The sequence below is a fragment of the Chiloscyllium plagiosum genome, unplaced genomic scaffold (genome assembly GCF_037043375.1).
Source record: "Chiloscyllium plagiosum isolate Xiang-an unplaced genomic scaffold, Cpla_swu_hap1 HiC_scaffold_7, whole genome shotgun sequence".
In the NCBI taxonomy this organism is placed as follows: Eukaryota; Metazoa; Chordata; class Chondrichthyes; order Orectolobiformes; family Hemiscylliidae; genus Chiloscyllium; species Chiloscyllium plagiosum.
Window position 1 is genome coordinate 71017743 of NW_028270145.1, and position 20288 is coordinate 71038030.

General features: G+C 39.8%; 2 protein-coding genes across 5 annotated transcripts in view; one reads left to right on the plus strand and one right to left on the minus strand.

Moving 5' to 3' along the window:
* nostrin (nitric oxide synthase trafficking) overlaps nt 1–19673 on the plus strand; it is a 64655-nt gene extending 44982 nt beyond the window's left edge. Inside the window, exons 11-16 of the mRNA XM_043693923.2 lie at nt 442–550; nt 657–745; nt 3384–3509; nt 6016–6238; nt 9434–9520; nt 10032–19673. Coding sequence (XP_043549858.1) covers nt 442–550; nt 657–745; nt 3384–3509; nt 6016–6238; nt 9434–9520; nt 10032–10168 — 771 coding nt within the window. The 3' untranslated portion in view covers nt 10169–19673. The remainder of the gene's footprint in view (nt 1–441; nt 551–656; nt 746–3383; nt 3510–6015; nt 6239–9433; nt 9521–10031) is intronic.
* The window catches only part of spc25 (SPC25 component of NDC80 kinetochore complex), a 41992-nt gene continuing 40748 nt past the window's right edge, over nt 19045–20288 (minus strand). For all 4 annotated transcript variants that reach the window (XM_087989114.1, XM_043693932.2, XM_043693931.2 and 1 more), the window contains one exon: nt 19045–19599. In XM_087989114.1, coding sequence (XP_087845240.1) covers nt 19481–19599 — 119 coding nt within the window. In that variant the 3' untranslated portion in view covers nt 19045–19480. The remainder of the gene's footprint in view (nt 19600–20288) is intronic.

Here is a 20288-nt window from a genome sequence, read left to right on the forward strand (position 1 = left end):
GCCAAGGAGGGTCAGTTGGGACCTTATTGAATGGCACAGAGACTTGAGGTGCCAAAAGACCTACTTCTATCTTCTTATAAACTCTATCTTATGTCGTTACGTAAAAGTGAAAAGTGTGCAAACAAATGTTGACAAAATAATGTTGACAAGGGTCCGATAATGGAAGTGTTGAAAAACATTCAACATGCTAATTAGCAGTAGAAAGATATTTAAATTGAAAGCCTTTGTCCATCTTTTTACTGCACATTTGATTTAAAAATCTGCAATCAGAATTTAAGGCAGAAAATAAGCCAGCGATTTGAAGGGACATTGAACTAAAAACACAATTTGCAGTCTGTTGTACTTCTAGTAATAGTAGTGACTGTACATCTTTTGTTGTTAACCACCTTTTGGGATGTCCTAAATTAGTAAAATATGAATACATCTTTCTCTTTATAACAGGAGGAAGATGGTAGAAACACAATGGATAAGGAAAGAAGGAAGACTGCACTAGCACAGAAACTGCAAAGACTCCAGGATGATATAAACAAAGTAAAGAAGGATAAAGAAGGTTAGATTCCACTTTAAGTTTTCTCTAATGAGAAAGAATCTGATTTAACATGAATATTTGAACTCTAAAACTCTAGTAACAATAACTATTCTGATTGCTTTCCCAGGGTTGGAAAAAATGATCAGTACAAGTTTCAAAAGTCCTTCATTTTCAGATCCACAGACTGAAGAAAAAACTGTCTCAATGCGAGATGAGGTATAGCTCACTATCATGTTAATGTTCAGATTAAGTTAGACTTAAAGAACTGTGAGACTTTAGAGTGAATAACGCTATTGGATAAATCTGGCAGTATGGAAATAAATCAAATATAGGCCGCTTTGTAAATACAAGGAAAATTCTGTTTGGAACAAATAAGTCCACAGTGTCCAATTTTGGATCAGATTTAATTTTGAATCCTGTTTTCTTGTTTCGTATTACATTACTCACTCAAAACCTATTCATTCTAACTAGCTCCACAGTAAAACAGAGTGGTTCAGCCTCTTCCATGAAGGCTTAACCAATTCACTTCAGTGAGCCCAACAACATAGCATCGGGAGGCCATTTGTCCAACTGAGTCTGCATCAGCTCTTTCAAAGAGCTACCCAGTTAGTTCCAACTCTTTTCCAACATCACCATTTAATTTTTCTGATATTATATTTATTCAATTATTTGAAAGCTATTACTAAAGTTATAATCAGCATCTAATCTGGCATTGTACTCCAAATTCTAACCATTTTTTTCCTCACGTTCTTTGCTTCTTTTACCAATTATCTTGTACATAATTTTAAATAAGAGTCATCTTTTTATTCAGCTGTTGGAAATATTTTTTCCTTTATTTTCTCTGTCAAGACGTTGCTGGATTTTAAAATGTATATCAGATCTCCTGTTCACCTTCTGTACTGTAAGAAAACAGAGGGTTGTAGTTGATGGAACATGTTCATCTTGGTGTCCAGTTACTAGCGGCGTACCACAAGGGTCGGTTTTGGGTCCACTGCTGTTCGTCACTTTTATAAATGACCTGGATGAGGGCTTAGAAGGGTGGGTTAGTAAATTTGCGGACGACACTAAGGTCAGAGGAGTTGTGGATAGTGACGAAGGATGTAGTAGGTTGCGGAGAGACATAGATAGGATGCAGAGCTGGGCTGAGAGGTGGCAAATGGAGTTTAATGTGGACAAGTGTGATGTGATACATTTTGGATGGAGTAATCGGAATGCAAAGTACTGGGCTAGTGGTAGGATTCTTGGGAGTGCAGATGAGCAGAGAGATTTTGGTGTCCCTGTACACAGATCCCTGAAAATTGCCACCCAGATTGACAGGGTTGTTAAGAAGGGATACAAGTGTTTTGGCCTTTATTAATAGAGGGATTGAGTTCCGGAACCAGGAGGTTATACTGCAGCTGTACAAAGCTCTGGTACAGTCACATTTGGAGTACTGTGTACAGTTCTGGTCACCGCATTATAAGAAGGATGTGGAAGCTTTGGAAAGGGTGCAGAGGAGATTTACTAGGATGTTACCTGGTATGGAAGGAATGTATTATGAAGAAAGGCTGAGGGCCTTGACGCTGTTCTCGTTAGAGAGAAGGTTGAGAGGTGACTTAATAGAGACATACAAGATAATCAGAGGGTTAGATAGAGTGGACAGGGAGAGCCTTTTTCCAAGTATGGGGTTGGTAAACACGAGGGGACACAACTTTAAAGTGAGGGGAGATAGGTATAAGACAGATGTCAGAGGTAGTTTCTTTACTCAGAGAGTAGTAAGGGTATGGAATGCTCTGCCTGCATCGGTAGTAGATTTGCCAAGTTTAAGTGCATTTAAGTCATCATTGGACAGGCAAGTGGACATACATGGAATAGTGTAGGTGGGATGGGCTTCAGATTAGTATGACAGGGCGGCGCAACATCGAGGGCCGAAGGACCTGTACTGCGCTGTAATGTTCTATGTTCTGTGTTCTAACATCAACTTTTCCAATCTATCTATGTAACTGAAATGTTTCGTCCTGGAACCATTCTTGTAAATCACTCCTGGACTCTCTCAAAGGTTTTATCTCCTTTATACAATGTGGTGTTCAGGGTCAGACACTTCTCTCAAACTGCAGACAAATTTGTTTAGCAGAACCTCTTTGCATGCAAAAGCTATGCCTCCATTAACAAAGCCCAGGATTCCATTATTATTTAGTTTGTCACATTTGACATGCCACTTTCAAAGATTTGTATACAAACATCTGCAGGTTTTTGTTCTACTTCAAAATGTGCCATTTAATTTCTGTTGTCTCTCCTCATTCTACTTGTCAAAGTATATTACAGCATACTTTCTATGTTGAACTTCATTTGTATGTCCGCCAACCTAACTACATTCTCTGAAAATTGTGCCAAAGTTCAAGTCATTGATGTATTTAGAAAGAACAATGGTTCTATTACTGAGCCCAGGGGTATATATCTCCCTTTAGTCTGAAAAAAAACTTATACAGACCGTTCTGTTATAATGCGCGTTTCATCAATGCAAATTCGCTGTAAGGCGATTGATGAATTGGGGACGCTGTTTCTAAAGCATGAACTTTGAAAACGTGTGTCAACTGTACCGCGATTACAGCGCCAACACTTTAAGTGCTGTTTCTCATGTGCAATTTTTCTATAACACGGGATTGCAAAAACACAGTCATCACATAATGGAAGAACTAGCTGTACCCTACATGGCAGTTGTGTATTGACAAGTAATACTGAGAATGTATGCTGATTTTAAAAAGTAGCATTGAAGCATAAATTTAGAGGTAATAAAATGAGAACATGTCAGTGCTATAATGTATATCTTTTTCTCTCATTTTAAGAATTATAATAATCTAACTTCTGTTCCTAGGCATCTCTGAAACTAATTCTCTTGGAATTAAATTTCTACAAACTTGCATCAACTATGGCAGAGCTAGAAGGAAATCCTAAACCTTCCCATCCATTAAGTGAAAACATCCTTAAATGGAAAGATAAGGTGCATCCAAAGTTTAAGTTAATGGCACTGTACTTGGAAATTCAAAGTAAATGTGTCCTAGTTTTTCTATTTATCAAGGTTATACTGTCACATAATTGCTACTTTTTATCTTCTTTTGACAAAACATTGAAAAAAGTGAATATAATTTGTAAAATAATTAGTTATTCAGTACAATTTATTAAGCTACAAATACGTTTTACTTTGAGGGAATGGCCAAAAACAACTTCTTTTAAACCAAAGTTGTTAAATGAAAATGTGATTATTTGAATTTTCTTCTGGCATTAAACTTTTATTTTACTCTTACAGTTCAAGCACCCAAAATTACTTAATTATCAGGAATAATCTGTAAAGCACTGTAAATGTATAATTGAATAATTCTAGGACCCTTCCTGAAGAAGGGCTTGTGCCCAAAACGTCGATTCTCCTGTTCCTTGAATGCTGCCTGACCTGCTGCGCTTTTCCAGCAACACATTTTCAGCTCTGATCTCCAGCATCTGCAGTCCTCACTTTCTCCCCTAATTCTAGGACCAGTGCCATTTAGAACATATATCAGGACAGTGCAGAACAGGCCCTTCAGCCCTTAATGTTGTGTCTATCTGTGAACTAATCTAAGCCCATTCCCCCTACACTACTTCATCATCACCCATATGCTTATCCACAAGGACTGTTTAAATTACCCCAAAGTTGGCTGAGTTATCTACATTGGCAGGCATGGCATTCCACGCCCTTACCACTCCCTGAGTAAAGAAGCTGCCTCTGACATCTGTCTTAAACCTATCACCCCTCAATTTGCAGCTATGCCCCCTCGTACAAGCTGACGTCAACATCCTAGGAAAAAGACTCTCACTGTCCACCCTATCTAATCCTCTGATCATCTTGTATGTCTCTATTAAATCCTCTCTTAGCCTTCTTCTTTCCAATAAGAACAGACCCAATTTACAACATAGAAAAATTAGTTGAAGCTTGGGATGGAAACTAGCCTAAATTGGAAAACGCCATTCATTTGGGAATGTGGGTTTCAAACAATGGGAGAAAGACAAAATAAAAACAAAAGGATTGTTTTGGTTTTCTGTCTTGCAAGATTGCATTGCTTGGGGGTAAAACAGGTGGTGGAGAGCAGAGGGAAGATTTCATGCATGAGAGTCTGCCATCATGTTGAAAAAGGATTTTGATGGACCAAATGATCATTTTCAATTTGTCAATTTAATGGGCTGAGTGCTACAGTATACTGACCAGCTGTGTTCATGACAATGAGTGGGTTGGAGGGGGTGGGGGGGAACAGTAGGTGGGATGTGATGGGATAGAGAGGTGGCAGCCCACTCCAACCTGTTTCCTCTGATATGGAGGGGCATAAATGGTAAGGCACCCACAAATCCAACCTTAGGAACAGGTGGTGAAGGGGGAACCTGAGTACTTTATGTGGCTAATTATTATCTACTTAGTGACCATGGCTCTTAAAGTAATATTGACATTCTGATAGTGAGAAGAACACAGCAAGATGGTAACAGACCCAGATTCATATTAATACAAAATTGTTACATCTCTGGAAATACAATTACTTTCAAGCAGTTATTGCTCCTAACACCTGATTCTGGTTTCAAAGATATGCTGTGAAGTAGCAAAGATTCTTTCTGGTTCTTGTCCAGTCGAGAAGACTAATCATCATCATCTAACCTTGTACTTCCTGAGTAGAGAACTTGACTCATAGAGTCATAGAGATGTCCAACACAGAAACAGACCCTTCGGTCCAACCATGCCGACCAGATATCCCAACCCAATCTAGTCCCACCTGCCAGCACCTGGCCCATATTCCTCCAAACCCTTCCTATTCATACACCTATCCAAATGCCTTTTAAATGTTGCAATTGTACCAGTCTCCACCACTTCCTCTGGCAGCTCATTCCGTACGCATACCACCCTCTGCGTGAAAAAGTTGCCCCTTAGGTCTCTTTTATATCTTTTTTCTCTCACCCTAAACCTATGCCCTCTAGTTCTGGACTCCCCGATCCCAGGGAAAAGACTTTGTCTATTTATCCTATCCATGCCCCTCATAATTCTGTAAACCTCTATAAGGTCACCCCTCAGCCTCTGATGCTCCAGGGAAAACAGCCCCAGCCTGTTCAGCCTCTCCCTGTAGCTCCAATCCTTCAACCCTGGCAACATCCTTGTAAATCTTTTCTAAACCCTTTCAAGTTTCACAACATCTTTCCAATAGGAAGGAGACCAGAATTGCACACAACATTCCGACAGTGGCCTAACCAATGTCCTGTACAGCCGCAACATGACCTCCCAACTCCTGTACTCAATACTCTGACCAATAAAGGAAAGCATACCAAACGTCTTCTTCACTAGCCATAAATACTTTGATTTCATAAAGATATTGAGAGAACAGTGCATCTAAACCTCAAGTAATTCTACTAAATACAGTTGGGTTGCATAATAATTGTCAACATGTAACATTTCACATGCAGTTCTTCAGTTGATATAATAAATTTTAATTTTGCAGGAATATCATCACAGCTTGGTACAGGTATCACGTTCAATGAAGATGAAAGATGTGCAGTGTAACAGAACATTAAACTCTGCATCTTCAGATAGCAGGAGAGATCACTACAAACACAGCCCCCAGCAGACATCTGAAGTCATATATGTAAATCATACAATTCATTCAAATCATTCAGAGTCAGGAACAGAGCGATCAGAAGTGGATGCAAACTCACCTGACTATGGTAATTTAGATGAACAAGATAATTTTAGTCTAAAAATGTGAGCTTTGTTTTGTGCAAACTGTTGGGAATATTGCTGATAATATGTTGCCAAAGCTTCTGTCTTTGCATTCAACTGGGCAAATAATCGCAATAATTTATATATCAGGAGAAGAGTACTGTCATTGACAGTTAGTTCTGATTAGCTGCCCAATCACTGAATCACACCTGACAGTAAACAACAGTTATTGAATAATCCTCAGTGCATTCAATCTTTATTAACAACCAATTTGAGAGCATCAGTCAAGCTTGTAATGTGATGGCACATTCACAGTTTCTACAAATGATAGGCATTCATAATCATAGACCTGTTCTTCTGCATACGCAAGAATACGTTCATACGTTTGTCATTTTGAATTAACCAGAAACATGGGGACCCTGTATTTTCCCACTGTTTTATCCCTGATAATGCCTTAGATGAGTGTAAAGCAAAGGTTTTGGCACTATGTCTTACTGTTTAGCAAGAAAACATTTTTACTGAAACCTTGGAGGTAAGCAAATTCTGAAGCAGAGAATTTAAACAGATTAAATTTATTATAATTCATTTAGATTGCCATCAACCCTCTTTTAATCTTGTCATAAGTTATTACTTCCATGTTTCATACTTTTGTTGATCTCCTATGCTGCTTCAACTTCTAATGTTTGAAAATTCTGCTTTGCCAAATCAGCAATTCAATAGTAAACTCAAAAAAACTAAAGCATTTCCCATTATTAGAAATAATAATACTGGAAGATTAATGTTGGGAACAGAAATTTATTGGCTGTGTGTAAACCAGGACATTTAGTGAAAGTAGAACATCTCAGCTGAGATTGACATTAAATAGAATAGGATCTTTGGGACACATGGTATACTTCTTGGTTGAAGACTTAAAAATGAGTCATGCATTCCCATGGTCAATTGTTTTTACATAATTTTACCCATTATGATCTTTGTCCTGCTGGGAATTCAGAACTAGAGGATATCATCTCAAAGTAGAGAATCAGATAAAGGAGATATGTCTCCATTCTGATCCAAAGAACAGATAATTCTCATTTGTAAGCATACTCAGTTCAAAGAATCATACATTTCTAGGTACAAAGAGAATCGAGGGACATTACAACTAAATATGAGAAGATGGATTGAAATTGAAATATATTCTTACATTCTGCGAGTATTGCTGCTTTGCAAAGCCATTTCAAAGCACACTGAAAATAGTTAAGCATTTATATGTAATGAGATCTTTAGAACATTTTATCAGTTGAAATATGTTAGGTGGTAAGCGAAACAAACAATGTAATTCCTTCCCTCCATCATATGTTCAGAATTGGGGATGTTTGCCAATGATTGCACAAGGTTTAGCACCATTCATGACTCCTCAATTACTGAAATAATCCATTTTCAAATGCAACAAGATCTGGATGATATCCAGGCTTGGGCTGACCAGTGCCAAGTAACATTTGCACCATACATATACTAGGCAATGACCATCTCTCATAAGAGACAATATAATAACCACTGCTTGATATTCAATATTACCTTGACTGAATCCCCCAGTATCAATATCCTGGCTGCTACCATTGTCCAGAAACTCAATTGGACTTGCCTGATAAATACAGCACTGTAAGAGCGGGTCTGAAGTTAGGAATACTGCAGCAAATAATTTGTCTCCTGACTCAGTAAAGTATAACCACCATTTACAAGGCACATGTCAGGAGTGTGATGGAATACTTCCCCACTTGTCTGGATGGGTGCAGCTCCAACAACACTCAAGAAACTTTACATAAACCAGGACAACGCATCAAGGTTGATTGGCACCACTTCTACAAGCATCCCTCTTCTGTCAAACCTCAGTGGCAGCAGTACATTCTATCTTACAAGATGCACTGCAGAAATTCACCAAAGATCCTTAGATAGCACCTTCCAAACCCATGACTACCTCCACCCAGGACAAGGGCAACAGATACATGTGAACACTTCCATCTACAAATTTCCCTCCAAGCCACTCATCATCCTGAATTGGAAATATGTCACTGTTTCTTCACTGTTGCTGGATCAAAATCCTGGAATTCTCTCCCTAAGGGCATTGAGGGTTTACCTAATGCATGTGGACTGCAGCAGTTCAAGAAGACAGTTCACCACCACCACCACCTCAAGGGCAAATAGGGACAGGCAATAAGTGCTGGCCAGCCTGCAATACCCATGTCCCATAAGTGAATAAAAAATCGAGTTGCCATGTACAGAGTGACCAGAGCTAATTTTGTGATTTCATCACTTATTTAACCATCCCCACTTTAGAACACATTCATTCACTATGGTAGCAATGAGAGTCTTCTGTATAGGTCAGTAAAATATCACCTTCATAGCTCTTATGAACACATTCAGTTAAAAGAACCTACCTGAGAGTTCAAAATAAAGCGATAAAATACCATTAAATATTTGCACAAGATGCAGAATTGTAAAATTGTGAAAATTTCTTCGTATTGAGAGATGCCTGCTGAAGGCACAAGCAAATTTAAACTAATGGTTTTGATGTTTAAAAAAAAATACATCACAGGATGTGACCGTGTCAGACTAGACCAGCATTTGTTACCTACCTCTAATTGCCACCGAGAAGGTGGTGATAAGGCTACTTTGTGAACTGCTTCGATTCATGCGCTACTAGGGAGTTCCATAATTTTGACCTGCTTACAGTAAGGGAGTGTTTAAGATGATGGTTAGTTTGCCCTTCAAATGGCCTTTGTCCTGCATCACGTTGAGCTTCTTGAGTGTTGGGGAGCTACACCCATCTCAGCAAGTGGAGAGTATTATATCACATTTCGTACTTGTACTTTACAGATTGTAGACAGGCTTTCGGGAATCAAGAAGTGGGTTAGTCTGCACAAAATTTCCAGCCTTTGATGTGTTGTTGATGTAGTGGAAGCTGCTCCCTCTTAGTTTCTGGTCAGTGGGAGTAGATTTGTTCTCTTGTTAAAAGTGGTCATTGCCTTGCATTTGTGTGTACAACTGTTACTTGCCACTAATCAGCCCCAAGCCTGCGATGTTGTCGCAAGGCTTGCTGAATATGAACATGTACTGCTTCAGTATCTGATGATGGCACATTCGTTTAGTATTAATTCATAGATTGATACCTTCCAAAATTGATTTCAAAACATTTAGAAGATTCTTATTTAATTCTGCAGTAATCAATCCTGTTGAGGAGATTGGAACATGCAAAGCTCTATATGATTATCAGGCTGCCAGAGATGATGAACTTAACCTGAAACAAGGTAAGGACTTGCATCACTAGAATTTTGCTAAGATGGGCATATTTCTACAATTTCTCAGGATGATTGCAGCACCACTCAATTAGCAATGAGAAAAGACACAATGTTTGAAATTTTCATTCAAGGAATGTGGATGTTGCAGGTTAGGCCAACATTTATTGCCTAATTGCCCTCAAAGATTGTGATGAGCTGCATTCTTTAACTACTGCAGTTCATGTGGTATAGGAAATAGTATAATGTCGTAGCGCGATTAGGGAGGGAGGATCTTGACCCGGTGAAGGAGTGATGCTCCCATTATCTGCTGCCTTGAGCTTCCAGGGGAGTAAAGGTTGAGGGTTTGGAAGTGAGTGAATAGTGAAGGCATTGAGTTTATGTTAATTATTAATAATTTAGTTGGCTGATCATAATTGATGCAATAATTGAAGTGAGACCACTAGAAAACAACAACTGTTGCTTGCTGAAAATGCCATACTCATGGATCTATTTTGACTTCCCATTTCTTTTCCCAATGTAGGTGACATACTTACTATTTACAAAAAGGATGCTACGGGATGGTGGCTTGGCAGTTTGCAAGGAACGAAGGGCATTTTCCCAGCTACCTATGTAGAGGAATTACCCCAAATGGAAAAAATCAGATCAACAGAAGCATAAAATAGTTCAGACACTACATGTCACTTATTGTTGGATGACAACAGGGTGATTTGGAAAACTTCTGAAAAGAAGAGTTGTAGTATTTCAATACAATCCTGCAAACTTGAATTAATTTTTATTTTAAAATCTCATACAAGTTTTGGACAAGGACTGTTTTAAATCTTAAATGTGGTCATGTAATTTATGCTTGTGAACTGAAAAGCAAACACAGAACTTACTGCAGCTAGCAAACCGATTTACTCTCTCAAAGTTCTCTTGCAGAGTTACTGTAAGTGCAAGTGGAGAACAGTACCCTCTACAGGATGTTTGGGACCAGCAAAGAGAGCACACAACTATCTCCTTCATCACATTGAACGTTAGAATACTCAGTCCGGACAAGGAGTTAAGTCAGAATAACACAGTAAATTTTAAAATAGGTACTAAAAATGAAAGAAACAGGGTTTAAGAAGTTTGGCTTGAGAGAATCAAGACAAAGAAAAAAAGTCTGCTTTTCATTTCTGAAGGAATTGTAAAATACTCAGTATCAGTGACAGTTTGTCAGTAATTAAGACTGACCATGCTATTAAAAGGAAAACGTAGTCTGAAATAGGCAAGCTCAAACTTTGTGGTATGTCAAGTTTGTCTTTGCCATATAATTGTAGTGAAGTCATACCATTTGATGCACTTGAACGGGAGAGCAGACATCAAGATGTTATTTTGAGCAGCACAATGAGGACAGCGCATCTTCAATTTTCACATTTTAACTGTTTCTATGGTCAAGTAAAGTTGCTGTTCAAATCATGCATTAATGATGCTGTTAGCTTCAGTTACTTTTATAGAAAATACTAGCCCTTTAGTGACATCCACGCTGAATTCACAAACTCATGTTTCTTGAAATAAATCACTAACAGGCAAAGTACATCTTTGATCGTTCAGAACATGTAAAACCCATAGAATTGTTATGGCTCAGAAGGAGGCACATTGTGTTTGCACTGATTCTATTACCTAATGCCAATCTTCTGCATATCTCCCATATTGCTCGATACCTTATCTATCCAAGTAACTATCTAATGCTTTCTTGAATGCCTCAGTTGAATATGCTTTCAATGCATTGCAATCATTCCTATGTAGGGCTTATGCCCGAGATGTCCATTCTCCTGCTCCTCGGCTGCTGCCTGACCTGCTTGCTTTTCCAGCACCATAATCCAGACTCATTGGTCTGAACACATATACACCCAGGACCCTCTATTCCTACATGCTGCTTAGACTTTTACCCTTTATTTTAATTTGTCTTCCAATGTTCTGTTGACCAAAGTGCATCACCTCACACTTCTCTGCATTGAATCTCATCTGCCACCTATCCGCCCACACCACTTAATTGTCAGTGTCCTTTTGGAGTTCCACACTGTCCTTCTTACCATTTATAATTCTTCCAGGTTTAGTGTCATCTATAAACTTTGAAATTGTCTTCTGCACACCAAGATCCAGAGCACTAACTTATGTTTGGAAAAGCAAGGATCTTAATACTTACTCTGGAGAAATCCACTGCAAATCTTCCTCATAGAGTCATAAATCATGGAGACAGGCCCTTTGGCCCAAACTAGTCCATGCTGACCAAAATGTCCATCACCGCTAACCCTATTTCCCTGCACTTCACCCATATCCTTCTAAAACCTTTCCTATCCATGTATTTGTGTAAATGCCTTTTAAATGTTGTTAATGTACCCCCTCAACCACATGCGCATTCCATATGCATACCACCCTTTGTGTCAAAGGTTGCCCCTCAGGTTCCCTTTCATTCTTTTCCCTCTAAACTTAAACTGATGCTCTTGAGTCTTTGATTACCCAACCCTGGGGATAAAAGATTGAGGGCATTCACCCTACCCATGCCTGTCATAATCTTGAACGCTTCTATAAGATCCCCCTCAGCACTGTAAAGAAAAACGTCCTAGCTTGTCCAACTTCTCCCTATAACTCAGACTGTTGAGTCCTGGTAACATCCTTGTAAATTTATTCTGCACTCTTTCCAGTTTAATAACATCCTTCCTAGAGCAAGGTGACCAAAACTGAACACAATAGTCCAATTGTAGCCTCACTAATGTTCCGTACAACTGCAACATAACTCACAACTTATATACTTAATGCCCTGACTGATGAAAGCCAGTGTACCAAAAGCTGCCTTCTGGCCTAAAACATATCCGTTGACTATTATTGTTTCCGATCACTCAGTAAATTTATATCCATGTTATTGTCTCTTTTATTCTGAGGCCTATAACTTTCTTTCTAAGTTTGTTGTGTGACACTGTACCAAATTTCTTCTGGAAATCCACGTATACCACCAACAGTGTTACCCACGTGGATCTGTTGCCTCTTCGAAAAAACCCCAAAAGGTTAACACAAACAGAAGTTGCTGGGAAAACTCAGCACATCTGGCAGCATCTGTGAAGAGAAATAAAGTTAATGTTTCTGGTCCGGTGACCCTTCCTCAGAAAGTTAAATATGATTTTTTTTCCTTTAGAAATCCATGCTGACTCTTCCTAATTAAGCAACCGTTTTTTCCATATGATTACTAATTCTATCCCAAATAACTTTCTAGAAGTTTCCCACCCTTTAAGTTAAGGTAACTGGTTGTAATTGTTACAATTAACCTTACAAGCTTGCTTGAATGAAATTGTAATGTTTGTAATTTTTCAATCTTTTTGATCTAGGTATTGGGATGAAAGATTGTGGCCAGTGGTCCCACAATTTCTACCCTCGTTTCCTTCTAAATCTGCGGATGTATCTCATCCGGTCCCAGTAGCTTGTTAATTTAAAGTCCCAATGATCTATCCAAAATTGCTTCCTTATTAATTTTGAACCCTTCTGGTGACTGAATCTCCTCCTCTGCCAGAATGGAATGGACATCATTCCGACCACATCTGCAGGAAGTGCACCCAGCTCCAGCTCCTCGAAAACCAATTTAGGGAACTGGAGCTGGAGCTGGGTGAACTACGGATCATCCAGGAGGCCAAGGGAGAAATTGAGTAGATGTACAGGGAGGTGGACATTCCTTAGACACAGGATAAGGACAGCTGGGTTACAGTCGGGGGGAGGAAAGGGAACCAACAGATAGGGCAGAGATCCCCTGTGGCCATTCCCCTCAGCAATAAGTATACCATTTTGGATACTGCTGGTGGGATGGCCTACCAGGGGAAGCCGTAATTGTCAGGTCTCTGGCACTGAGCCTGGCACTGTGGCTCAGAAGGGAAGGGGGAAGAATAGAAAAGCACTAGTGGTAGGGGACTCAATAGATAGACGGATTGATAGGTGATTTTGTGGTCAAGCACAAGACCCTTGGAAGGTATGTTGCCTCCCCGGTGACAGGATCCAGGATGTCGCCGATCAGGTTTACATGGTTCTGAAGGGGGAGGGGGAGCAGCCAGAAATTGTGGTACATAATGGCACCAATGATATAGCCAGAAAAAGGATTGAGGATCTGAAAAGTCACTACAGAGAATGAGGTTGGAAGCTGAAGAGCAGGATGAGTAGAGTAGTAATCTCGGGTTTGCTACCAGTCCATGAGATAGTGAGGTGAAAAACAGTCAGCAAATGTAGCTGAACACGTGGCTGCGAGCCTATAGCTTCAGATACCTAAACCATTGGGATGCCTTCTGGTGAAGGTGGGACCTGTACATGAAGGACGGGTTCCACCTGAATTGATGGGGCACAAATGTCCTGGGTGAGAGATTTGCTTGTGTGATTCGGGAGGGTTTAAACTAGTTTGGCAAGGAGGTGGGAATCAGGACTCCATATCTGAGAGGGGGGGCAGTTGTAGATGGGGCAGTGACAGGATGTAGTAAATCTAGTAGGAAGGTTTCTCACGTGATGAAACAAAGAGATCAGTTCAATTGTCTGCTTTAATGTAAGGAGTGTCAGAAATAAGAGTGATGAACTTAGAGAATGGATCAGGACTTGGGGCTATGATGTTGTGGCCATATGGAGATGTGGGTTTCACAGGAGCAGGTGTGCTTGCTAGATGTTCCAGGGTTTAGAATGTTTAAAAATAACAGGGAGGGTGGAAAAATAGGAGGAGATGTAGCATTGCTAATTAGAGAGTGCATCACAACTACAGAAACAAAGGTTGTTGAGGAAGGTTTCTCTACTGAGTCAGTATGGGTGGACGTTAGGAACAGCAAGGGAGCAGCCACCTAATTATTGATTTTCTACAGATCCCTAGTAGCAATAGAGAGATTGAAGAACACATAGGTTGGCAGATTTTGGAAAAATGCAGATGTAGTAGGGCTATTGTTATGGGTGATTTCAACTTTCCCAATATCGATTGAAACCTCCTTAGTGCAGATGGTTTGGATGGAGCCGTTTTTGTATTGTGTGTTCAGGAGGGTTTCCTGACTTAGTATGTAGACAGGCCAATAAGGGGAGAGGCCAGTTTGGATTTGGTGCTGTCAATGAGCCAGAACAGGTGTCTGATCTCGTGGTGGAAGAACACTTTGGTGACAGTGACCACAACTGCCTCACATTTACCATAGCCTTGGAGAGAGAAAGCAGCAGTTACACCAAGGGTAGATATTTAATTGGGGAAAAGGAAGTTTTGATGCTATCAGACAGGAGTTGGGAAGTAGACTGGGAGCAATTGTTCCACAGAAAGGGCACAGCAGACATATGGCGACTGTTTAAGGAGCAGTTGTTTTGAGTGAAGCACAAATTTGTACCTCTGAGACAGGTAAGAAGTGGTAAGATTAAGGATCCTTGGATGACGAGAACAGAGGAGCTTCTCGTCAAAAGGAAGAAGGCAGCTTACGTAAGGTGGAGGAAACAAGGATCTAGCACAGCTTTAGAGGATTACAGGCTTGCTAGAAAGGAGTTCAGAAATGGACTGAGGAGAGCCAGGAGGAGGCACGAGAAAGGCTTGGTAAGAAGGATTAGGGAGAACCCAAAGGCATTTTACTCATACGTGAGGAATAAGAGAATGATCAGGGAGAATATAGGGCCGATCAGGGATAGCATAGGGAAATTGTGCGTGGAGGCTGAGCAGATAGGGGAAGCTCTAAATGAGCTTTTTGCTTTGGTTTTCACTAAGGAGAACCTTGTTGTGAGTGACAACAGATCAAGATTGATGAAGTTGATGTGCTGGAAATTTTGGCAAACATTAGGATTGATTAGTTCCCAGGTTCAGACCAGATTTACCCTCTTGCTCCAGGAAGTTAGAAAGGAGATTGCTAAGCCGCTGGCGAAGATCTTTGCTTCCTCACTCTCTACAGGAGTCGTACCGGAGGATTGGAAGGAGGTGAATGTTGTTCCTCTTTTCAAAGGTAATAGGGAAATCCCTGGCAACTACAGACCAGTCAGTCTTACGTATGTGGTCAGCAAGGTTTTGGAAAGAATTCTGAGGGATAGGATTTATGACTATTTGGAAAAGCATAGTGTGATTAAAGACAGTCAGCATGGCTTTGTGAGGGGCAGGTCATGCCTTGCTAATCTTATTGAGTTCTTTGAGGAGGTAACAACTTAGGTCGACGAAGGTCGAGCAATGGATGTGGTATATGTGGACTTCAGCAAGGCATTTGATAAGGTTCCCCATGCTAGGCTCATTCATTAAGTCAGGAGGGTGGGATACAGGAAGATTTGGCTATCTGGACTCCGTGTTGAGTAGAGTCTCGCAGGGCTCTTGGGCCTCTGATCTTTGTAGTTTTTATAAACGACTTGAGTGAGGTGGTTGAGTAAATTTGCAGATGACACAAAGGTGCCGTTGATAGTATTGAGGGCTATTGCAGGCTGCAGCGTGACATAGACAGGATGCAGAGCTGGGAAATGGCAAATGGAGTTCAACCTGGATAAATGCAAAATGATGTAATTTGGAAGGTCGAACTCGAATGCTGAATATAGGATTAAAGACAGGATTCTTGGCAGTGTGGAGGAACAGAGGGATCTTGGTGTGCAAATACATAGATCCCTTAAACTTGCCAACCAAGTGGATAGGGTTATTAAGAAAGCATATGGTGTTTTGGCTTTCATTAAAGGGGGATAGAGTTTAAGAGCAGCAAAGTTTTGCTATAGCTCCTCAAGCCCCTTGGAATATGTTGTCCAGTTCTGGTCGTCCTGCTATCAGAAAAATACAGAGGCTTTGAGGGTGCAAGGAAGGTTTAGCAGGATGCTGTCTGGACTGGAGGGCTTGCCTTATGAAGAGAGGTTGACTCGCTCGGACTTCTCTCTCTGGAGAGGAGGAGGAAGAAGAGAGGTGACCTGATCAAGGTATACAAGGTAATGAGAGGCATGGATAGAGTCAATAGCCAGAGACTTTTCCCCAGGGCAGAATTGACTGGCACAAGGTGTCGTAGTTTTATGATATTAGGAGAAAGATATAGAGGGGACATCAGAGGTAGGTTCTTTATGCAGACTTGTGAATGCATGGAATGCTTTACCAGTGATGGTGGTGGAAGCAGAGCCATTAGGGACACTTAAGTGACTGCTGGATATGCACATGGACAGCAGTGAATTGAGAGGTGCGTAGGTTAAGTGATTTTAATTTACATTAGGATTAATCCTTGGCACAACATTATGGGCTGAAGGGCTTGTACTTTTCTATGTTCTATCATTTTCCTCTTTTTTGGAAAGAAAATGTAAAGTATTAATTTAATACTTCAGCCATGCCTACTTTAGCCATTCTTTTACTGTTCATGTGCCTGTGGAAGATGTTGGGACTTCTGTTTGTTCGCTGCTAGTTTTTTTTCTCATAGTTTCTCTTTGCTTCTACTTTGATTTTTCACATCCTCCCCAAATCCTTGGTGTTCCTGTTGATTCTAAATTGCACTTTTGGTCCTAATCTGTCACAGGAACACACTTTTTTCTCGTTTTAATTTCTATTTCCTTTATTATCCAGGGATTTCTTGATTTTTTTTGTCCTATCTTTACCATTAGGTGGAATATACCTTCACTATACTTGAATCATCTGCTTTTTGAAAGTGACCTATTGTTCACTTACTGTTTTTTCCCCTCTTATTCCAGTCAATTCTGCTCAGCTCTGTTTTTGGCCCATTAAAGTCAACTGTCTGTCAATTGTGTTCTCTTGCTCTGTACTGTTGCAATGCCTTCCTGAAACTTATAATACAATGATCAATCTCCTAAAAGTTGCCCACTGACACTTGATTCACGAGGTTCATCTCATTCCAAAGACCAGGTGCAATAATACATTCTTCCTTGTTGGACTGGACACACACTGCTGGAGGAAACTCTCCTGAACACTTGTGTCCCACTGTCTCTTACATTACCAGTATCTCAGTCTATATGTGTGTAACTGAAGATGCCATTTAAAAATAACTTAATAATATTGGCAATTCTCAGTACGTTCCCTGCAAATATGTTCCTCTATGTACTTCCCACTAGTTGAGGGTGTATAGACTATACCAAGCAATGTAATTGTACCTTTTTGGAATCAGTGGCTCTGACAAAACTGACTCTGTACTTGAACCCCTCTGAGACATCTTCCTTCTTCAGTACTGCAACCTCTCCTTTCCTATCTTTACAAAAGAACTTATACACAGGAATATTTAATACCCAGTCTTGCTGTTCCTCGAGCCAGGCTTTCATCATCACTAAAACATCATAATTCCACACTGCACTTGTTTGTAACTTCCCAACCTGATTTAGTATATTCTGTGCATTTACAAACATGCACACAAACTCTGGTTTGGACTTTTTCTTTCCCCCTCCTCTGATTTTTGCCTATTAACTTACTATTGACAGCTTACTCTATGCTATTGACAGCTGTATAACTATGTATTTTGCAAGCCCTAGTAGTCTCTTCATTTCTCTCCCATCCCCCTGTGTAGTTTGTTTAAAGCCCTCCCAATGGCACTAGCAGAACACCACATGGAACTCAGCACCAGCTATGTCCAGTACAGCCCATCTGGCCCCAAAGGCAGTCCCAGTGTGTCAGGAATCTAAATCCCTCCCTCCTATACTATCTTTCCAGCCAAGCATTCATCTGCATTATTTTCCTATTTCTGTACTCATTTGCATATGGCACTGGAGATTACAACATTTGTGATCTTGCTAACTAACATTCTACTTAGCTGTTTAAATTCTGATTGCAGGACCACATCCTCCTTCCTATTTAAGCCATTACAAAGTCAATGATTTTACATAACTATTAAAATACTTTAAAAACATGACAGGCCTATTCTTGATAATTCAGACTCAAATAAAATATGTTTAAGAAAAATATACTTCATTTATACTGTTTACTTGGAAACATTTTTTTCCTGCTCAGCTATACCAGTGTAATCAACTCAGAGCCTATTCAAGCACCATCCAATAATGCTATGTTTAAAATAAAAAGTGTAAATAATCTGCATAAATGTCTTTGGATGAATAACTTGCAGAAAACATTGTTGAAACAGGATAATGGAGAGTGACCACCAAAGTCAATAATAACTGTAAAGGCCAAATGACTGGAATTCATAACAGTTCTAGACATTTCCATTGTTGTGAAAATAGCACAGAAAATAGCCCAATTTTAGCCTTAAAGATCCAGAAGGAAGTGTCTCTTGAGGGTCATTTCATGATACATGATTCAGCTGTGATGTATCTAGCTTCTCATGGTTTACCACAAGAAGCCCTCCTAGCAAACTTGATATAGTGTCAGTACCTCTGGAACATGAGGCCCAGGTTCAAGTCCCACCTGTTCCAGAGGTGTGTAATAACTTCTCTGAACATGTTAATTAGAAAAGTAGGTTAATTTATGCAACTTGCTTCTTCAATTCTACTCTGCACAACACATTCAACAACTTACAGTGGTGTGGAATCATTAACAAAGTATGCTAATCTGCTCCATAAGAAATACACAAGTTAATGTCAAGCAATAGTTCAAAAATTACAGAAGAATGAACTTAAGAGTCTGATCATTTGTACCATTATTTTAATGAAAACTTTAACAAAAAAAAATTTTTAGCACACAATGTTTAATAATAATGATTTGGTAAACAAAGGACATGTTCAAATCAAAAACAGTGTCTGAACTCAAGCCAGACTTACACAGATTCTTCAGGGTGGGAGGAAAGTGAAGTTAAGGCTACAATCAGATCAGACATTAATTACTTTATTCTTATTGACTAGCAGAGCAGGTAGTGGCCCAGTGCTCCTACTACTTATATGGTCATATATAACAAGCAATATAATTTTATGTAAAATAGTTGTGAACAAGTTTTTTTTTAAAAAGGATACAATTGTTACACAGCCAAATACTAACATTGATTCAAAGAAATGGAAAAAAAATTAAACAACAAAGGAGAATATGATTTCTAACCTAAATAGGAAAACCAGGAATACAACCTCAAACTATACTAATGTTGTAAAAGCTTTCCGAACATTGGCAAGAAATGCAGAGAAATTGTTGGTTTCTTTGAGTTTTTCCTGCAATGAAGACATACATTCCAGTGGTGGCTCACATGAGGTAACTAAAATGGTAAAGAAAACCAGAGAATGTTAGCTACTGGAAATTGATAATAAATAGTATACTTTTACAATCATATTTAGGAGTTTTTTCTGCTTTATTTCCATTATCTTTACAAAAGGCAGGAGGTCAAAATTCTCTTTTGGCAAGATCTGAAAGTGAATTCAAAAAATGTGGAATAGCCCCATAATTAAAAAGAAATTACCACAAAACTGGATTGTTGTAAAATTCTGACTAGATCACAATGCTCCATCTTGTCTCTCAAAACAATCTCTTCAGGGTGGGGCCAATGCATTGCTGGAGTTGGCATCAAATACTCAAGGTGGTAAAAACAATGACTGCAGATGCTGGAAACCAGATTCTGGATTAGTGGTGCTGGTTCAGGCAGCATCCATGGAGCTTCGAAATCGACGTTTTGGGCAAAAGCCCTTCATCAGGAATAAAGGCAGTGAGCCTGAAGCGTGGAGAGATAAGCTAGAGCAGGGTGGGGGTGGGGGAGAAAGTAGCATAGAGTTGGGGAAGGGATGAAGGTGATAGGTCAGGGAGGAGAGGGTGGAGTGGATAGGTGGAAAAGGAGATAGGCAGGTAGGACAAGTCCAGACAAGTCATGGGGACAGTGCTGAGCTGGAAGTTTGGAACTAGGGTGAGGTGGGGGAAGGGGAAACTGTTGAAGTCCACATTGATGCCCTGGGG